The following is a 7,009-nucleotide window of genomic DNA, read 5'->3' as shown; positions in this document are numbered from 1 at the left end:
TAGTACCCACAAGTGTGGACGACTGTCGTCTGACAGTCGCAACACGCCTCGTAGGCGCAGCGTTTCGTTGGTGATGTCGATGGCTGCTGTTTCCGTGTGGCGGTAGCTCTTCGGGTTGAACCCGGCTAGTGGCCCGCTCTTGCACATCGCCCTCCAGCCGCTGGCCGCTCGCTCTTACGCCCGTTCCAGGACCAGCTCCAGTTCGGGGACCCTCCTCGGGTGATCGCATTCGTAGTATTCGTCTTGACCTTAGCTCCATTGTCTGGGTGTATCTCCTTTGCCCGGGAGACAGCGGGTTGGCAAGGCCTCCATGACCCGGGAGGCCTTCCCCGGGAGAGATATAGCGCTCTGACTCGCTCGCACCCCCTCACTTAGCCGATTTCGACACCCGTTCTCGGAGCCAAGACCAGGTGTGTTTCCAGTTCACGCCCGATCTAAAAATGTCGTCATATGATCTTCGTGGAGGCGTGAGATAGGAACATTTGAGACCAACAGGTAGGCTCCTACCCTAGTGTTGATCCCCATTTGAGAACATTTTTTTTTGGCAGACTTATCTCACTTCTTAACTAGGCGAACCTAGCCAGAATTTTCACCTGCCCCCGGGCTTCTGAATGCCAAAGGGGGTCTAGGCTCTGCGGAATGCACGTATCTGCATGCTCGTGCTGTTTTAGTCCTGACCGAGAAATTGTCGGACAATCGCGCAGGTGCTAAGGATGACCGACTTTTGGATGCCGGCCAATTCCTTCTCCATGTTCAACACCTTTAGCGCTTCCAGAAGTGTCTTCGGGACAATTCCAGTTCCAGAGAGAACGACTGGGACAATTCTTGGGACCTCCCTTAGCCCCCACAGTTCCTTGAGCTCCACGGCCAATGGTCGGTACTTGCAGATTTTGCGACCGTGGGTCTCCTCCAGATTCTGGTTCAGTGGAATAGCGACATCGATGATGGTGACTTTGCGGTCGCTCTTGTCGTAAACCATTATATCTGGACGGTTGTGGTGGATCGAGAGGTCGGTCAGAACAGTGCGATCCCAGTACAGCTTGAAACGGTCATTTTCCAGGACAGGTGCAGGCAGGTACCGGTAGTTTGGTACGTTGTCTTCGAGTAGAGCACATTGGAGCGCCAGTTGTCGATGAACAATACGGGCCACGTTGTTGTGGCGCTCGGTGTAGGCTGCGTTGGCCAAAACGGGACAGCCTCCCATAATGTGCTCTATGTTTTCACCTGGTTGATGGCACATCCGTCAAATGTCATCAACGTCTTGATGCCAGACGTACCGCCTGCAGTTTCTCGTCGGCATTATCCTGTCCTGGATGGCTATCATGTCGGCTTCTACTACTGAAGAGAGTTCACCACGCGTTAGCCACAGATTAGATGAGGCCTTGTCGACGTGTGGCCGGTCCAGTTGATGGGGGTGGGCACCATGCACTGCCTTCTGCTTCCAAGCTGCAATCTTCTCCTCCACTGTCTGCAGATTGCAGTTGAGTTGGTACTCCGCTTGCGCCAAGTGCAGAGCGCTGTATCCTCTGTCGGCGGCGCAGACAGCCCGGTATAGCGCGTTTTGGTTGGCGCGTTCTGCAAAGTACTCGCGCAGTTGTCGTACCTGGGCAACACACAGTGCAGATATGTCGACTATTCCAAGTCCCCCTTCTTTGCGTGGCAGTGAAACTCTCTCCAGTGCCGATTGAGGATGGTGCATTCCGGCCTCTTTAAATGCTTTCCTCATCCTCCTCTCAAGGTCCTCTAGGTCAGTTTTGCTCCATTTGACTACACCAAAACTGAAGGTCAGCAGGGGAACCGCGAATGTGTTGATCGCGCGTACCTTGTTTCCCGCGTTGAGGAAAGTCATCAGGACACAGTTCACTCGACTCAAGAACTTGTCTCGCAGCTCCGTCTTGATGTCGGAGTGGCGAATCCCGGTGAGCTGTCGGAATCCAAGATATTTATAGGATTCGCCACAAACCATGTCTCTTATGAACTCGCCATCATAGACCTCGTAACCTCCGGATTCGGTAAGCTGCCCTTTCAGCAGATGGACACAGCGGCACTTGTCGAGGCCGAACTCCATGCAGATGTCCCTGCTTATGTCTTCGACAACCCGGATAGCTACACCTAGACGCTGACGTGAATCAGCGTAGACCTTGAGATCATCCATGTAGAAGGTATGGGTCACTTCTTCGTGGGCGCCGTCGCCATACCTTATTTTATAGCCATGACCGTTTCTATTGAGCGTCCTACTGAGGGGGTTCAGTGCCAGACAAAACCAAAGCGGGCTGAAAGAGTCGCCTTGGAATATCCCCCTCTTTATCTGCAGCGTTCTAGACTGCAACACATTTTCCCCATCACTGAGGTGCAGAGACGTGCTCCACTGCCTCATCGCATGCTGCAGGAACCTAACGACGACGGGATCAATCTTGTAGAGCTCCAATACCCGGACGAGAAACGAGTGAGGTATGGAGTCATAAGCCTTCCTGTAATCGATGTAGGCCATACTTAGGTTCCGCTGGTTATATACCGCCTGGCCGACTATGGCTGCGTCGATGATGGCCTGGTCTTTGCAGCCATGCGTATTTTTCCTGCATCCTTTCTGCTCTTCTGCGATGATGTGATGCTGTTCGCAGTGAGCAGAAACTTTGGCGGTAATTATGCTGCTCAGTATTTTGTACAGACTCGATAGGCACGTTATCGGTCTGTACTTTGGTGGGTTCAATGTGTTGCTGTCTTTCGGGAGGAGGAAGGTGACGCCACGGGTGGCGAATTCAGGAAGGTTGTGTGGGTCACGTAGCACCTTGTTGAAGCACTCAGCTATCTTTGGATGTGCGACGGTCAGCTTCTTGTGCCAAAAGTTCTGGACACCATCGGGGCCCGGTGCTGCCCAGTTCCTCAGGTACCGCGAGGCTTCGCGGACATCGTTCTCTCCGACGATGATAGCTGGCATCTCTCCAATTTCACCACAACTCTCCTCCTCCCGTCTTAACCACATTTGCCCGTCGCGATGTTCTACTGGGGTCTCCCAGATACCAGCCCAGAAGTTCGTCACATCGCTAATATCTGGCAAACCTTCGCGGTAGTCGGGCTTCTCGTCGCTAATGTGGTCGTAGAACGCTTTCTCGTTATCTCTGAACATCCGATTTTGTTCCTGGCGCTTTGCAGAGTCAGAGTAACGTTTCAGCCGTTTTGTAAGGACGCTCAATTGCTGTACCAGTGTGTCGAGTTTTTCCGTCAGCTGGTGAGCTCCCAGCTGGCGAAGTTCAGTAGGCCGCACGATCACAGCAACTTGGCGACATAATTTCGCCGATCTGCTGCCTCTTTTGTACGCCATCAGTCTTCCAATTGCGGCGCGCTTGTTTAGGATCCGTTGCTCCAATCTCCTTCGCCATGGAGGCTCACGCCTTTCACGGAGATGTTGGAGCAGTCTGCCTCTTGGCCTAATACGGTATCCTAAACTTTTGGCGGTCGCCACAGCAGCACAGTAAACTTTCAGTTGCAGCTCCTCCATGTTCTCAGCATCAACCAAGTGCAGCGGAAGAACGTGCTCGTTCATGAGCTTTACTGCACTTGTCAGCCTGCGGGAATGCTGTAACTTCGGGATCCTGGGGCGCGACAAAGGGTCCGTGTCGCGGAACTGTGAGATCGCCTCGTCGTAATGGAAGACCAGATCGCGTAGTAGTTGTTGATCTGGCTGTGGGTCTTCCGGCTCAGGGGGTTGTTGTACTGTGGCCTCCACTGGTGCTGATTCGCGTGTCCCACTCGCGAATGAATTGCTCAGCCGTACTGAACTTCGTCTCGACACATCGCTTGCTCTGCTTGTTCTGGAGCTTAGTTCTCTCTGCACCTGCTGCTTGATCTCGTCGACTTGCGTTTGGGAGAGCATATTGTTGCGTACAATCGCTCTACGCCTCGCGTTCATCGCGTTTTGGTCAAGCCTCCCGACGAACTCTGGATACGCTTCCTCGAACATTGTTAGTATTCGAGGGCGACCGCTCATGTCCGTCTCCAAAGCAGTGCAGATGTAATAGGCGCGGATCACGAATTCGTTCATTTCGTGTGTCCACATGATCCGTCGCCTAGTAGTACCCACAAGTGTGGACGACTGTCGTCTGACAGTCGCAACACGCCTCGTAGGCGCAGCGTTTCGTTGGTGATGTCGATGGCTGCTGTTTCCGTGTGGCGGTAGCTCTTCGGGTTGAACCCGGCTGGTGGCCCGCTCTTGCACATCGCCCTCCAGCCGCTGGCCGCTCGCTCTTACGCCCGTTCCAGGACCAGCTCCAGTTCGGGGACCCTCCTCGGGTGATCGCATTCGTAGTATTCGTCTTGACCTTAGCTCCATTGTCTGGGTGTATCTCCTTTGCCCGGGAGACAGCGGGTTGGCAAGGCCTCCATGACCCGGGAGGCCTTCCCCGGGAGAGATATAGCGCTCTGACTCGCTCGCACCCCCTCACTTAGCCACTTTCGACACCCGTTCTCGGAGCCAAGACCAGGTGTGTGTTTCCAGTTCACGCCCGATCTAAAAATGTCGTCATATGATCTTCGTGGAGGCGTGAGATAGGAACATTTGAGACCAACGGGCAGGCTCCTACCCTAGTGTTGATCCCCATTTGAGAATTTTTTTTTTGTTTGTTTTTTTTTGTTTATTAAAGACACTTTACCATTACTATGGCACTCGTGTCGCTTTGAAAGATAATTACATAACGTGACTTAACATTGTTTTCGGTTAAATTTCGTTATACAAGTTGCTGTCTTTGAGGAATTTAATAACAAATTCTTCTTTCTGAGGATTGTACGCTAGGATATCAGCTAAAGTTCCGTTGATCCCGCAAGCACTGCGTGTTTGGGCGAATGCTCTGCAATCGATTAGAATGTGTTGCACTGTTAGTCGTATTCCACAACATGTACAAATCGGTGGAGGGTTGTGTTTTAGCAGATGGGAGTGAGTGAGACGAGTATGCCCTATTCGTATTCGTGATAGGATACGCTGATCGGAAGCGCACGTGCGATCCGGGTATTTTCCAGGTGTGTTTTTGATTTGCCTGAGTTGTACTCGGCTTCGGTTCCATTCCAGTTCCCACGCCTGCCAGATGTTGCTTTTGATAGCATGTGTGACATCTTGGGCTGGTATTGGGATGTCAAGTTGAGTTTCTGTTAATCCTTGTTTGGCTAAGTGATCTGCTTGTTCGTTTCCCGGAATACCAGAATGCCCTGGGAAATATAAATTGTATCCCATAACATATTTTAATATTCCTCCAATACAATATTCATGACTATTCGAATTAAAATAATGTGTAGTAAACAATACGTTCACTGAAATTTCTTTATTACCCTACAAACATGAAATTATTTTTCGCGACCATTGCTGAAATTCATGAGCTTGCTTGATCTTCGTCCAGCAGCCAGTTCGAACATCTCTCTTTGAATGAGTTGATTTATTAATAAACTTTTTTAGAAAAAAATGTAACTTCTCGTTTTGTCAACCAGAAAACAACTGATAGCATCCATTCAATAATAATGATCAACACTAGACATCCTGATGTATCCATGTTAGGTCTTCTATAATCTTGATTATATCATGTACGGCCGCTTCCTTCTTAGTTCCATCCACGTCGATCTGCAATTTTCAACAGATTTGATTGTGTCAGTCAAATTTCCCTGTAATATTCGAAGAAATTCATAATTCATAATAATCGGGTGGTATTTGTGTGACCAGACCAATTGCATCGCTGACTATGCCAAATAGCACACAACCCGTTTTCGCCGTCGTTAGCTCACCAAAGTTTTGCATCACGAGCGAACCGTGGCGGAATACATTCACCATATCACCGAGATCGCATTGAGCAACCTTTGGTACTTGCTATCGTTCGTCGTCCGTTGCTGCGGCCCTTCAAATAAAAACAAAAATTGTTCGTATTATAAACAGAGCTACGGAAATCCTACTTAGCCATCTTTTAGGCAAACAAATAGATTGTTCTGTTATCCGCCCGAAGAAATCACTGTCATCCAATTTGGTTAATAGTCGCGAGCGATCTCCTCAAAATTACCTCCAGCGTGACAGATCGCATCAAATCACCCACCAAAATGAAGTCGCCTGTAAAAAAACCATTACTCTGAGGAATCCAAGTGATTGCATTAATCTTGTTTACCCTTGGTTTTATATGCCAACACGTTATTGAAATGTTATTACATTCAATGTTTATTACATTCAAGTCGCAAATTCTTATCATCAGTCCACTCATACAATCGTACAGTTGAATTGATGCTAGCTAATACACGACGGTTAAACTCAATGAGAGAATAGCACGCTCCCTTGATTCCCTTCTCGCTAACTTGAGTGAGGGCTCCATCCGCGTAGTGATAGATGATAATCCTTCCTACTTTGGGTTCCGGTTCCGCTTGATGTACCAGTGCTGTGCCGACGATGCAATAAGTATTCGAGTCGTTACCCAACTTCGCCGAAATCATTGACATAGTATACTCCGTTTGCATGAATTGATGTGCATGTAGCAACTCGAACGTATTCTGATCGATGATAAGTAGATTGTGAATTTCAACTTCTTGACCAAACTCGGCACTACTGGCTCCTGGCTTAAGCAGTGCCATGTTGCTCGAGTAAGTTACATTTGTTGTCTGAGCTGACGCGCTCTGTCTCGAAGGAGTCAGACCACTCGAGTCCTGAAGATCCATTCGCACCGTTATAACACCAAACTATTGAGAAGCTTCCTGTTCCAATTTGTACCGTTCGAATGTGTAACTTTTGAATTTCATTAATTGTACCAAGAAAAATTGAATATTCGGTTGCAAGAGCCAAACTGTCCTGATACGCTCCGGCATTAAGTGAGCACATATGAATTACTTCCTTCATGTTGACATTTGAGAAAACCGCTGCCGAATGGTTCCGAACGGCTGGAGCTTTCGTTCAAGACTGAATGTGACAGTGCTGAGGGAAAAGAATGTTATTATTGTGAACATGTACAATTGGCCGTTTCATACCTCTTGTGCTCCAACTTGCCTGCTT

At 49.2% G+C, this 7,009-nt stretch overlaps 1 protein-coding gene and 1 long non-coding RNA gene across 2 annotated transcripts; both read right to left on the bottom strand.

Moving 5' to 3' along the window:
• Nucleotides 1–5,463: 5,463 nt before the first annotated feature.
• LOC129779542 (uncharacterized) lies at nucleotides 5,464–6,125 on the bottom strand. Its single transcript, XR_008743695.1, has 3 exons — nucleotides 5,932–6,125; nucleotides 5,707–5,876; nucleotides 5,464–5,646 (listed from the first exon to the last, which is right to left on the bottom strand). It is a non-coding gene; the product is annotated as an uncharacterized LOC129779542 (long non-coding RNA).
• Nucleotides 6,126–6,180: 55 nt separating this feature from the next.
• On the bottom strand, nucleotides 6,181–6,771 carry LOC129773794 (DNA damage-binding protein 1-like). Its single transcript, XM_055777444.1, has one exon. It carries the CDS (start codon nucleotides 6,676–6,678, stop codon nucleotides 6,181–6,183), a length of 498 nt encoding a protein of 165 aa, XP_055633419.1. The 5' UTR covers nucleotides 6,679–6,771.
• Nucleotides 6,772–7,009: the final 238 nt, after the last annotated feature.

The sequence above is a fragment of the Toxorhynchites rutilus genome, chromosome 3 (assembly GCF_029784135.1).
Source record: "Toxorhynchites rutilus septentrionalis strain SRP chromosome 3, ASM2978413v1, whole genome shotgun sequence".
Taxonomy (NCBI): Eukaryota; Metazoa; Arthropoda; class Insecta; order Diptera; family Culicidae; genus Toxorhynchites; species Toxorhynchites rutilus.
The sequence above is the reverse complement of the archived record's forward strand: the minus strand, read 5'-3'. Positions and strand labels throughout refer to the sequence as shown.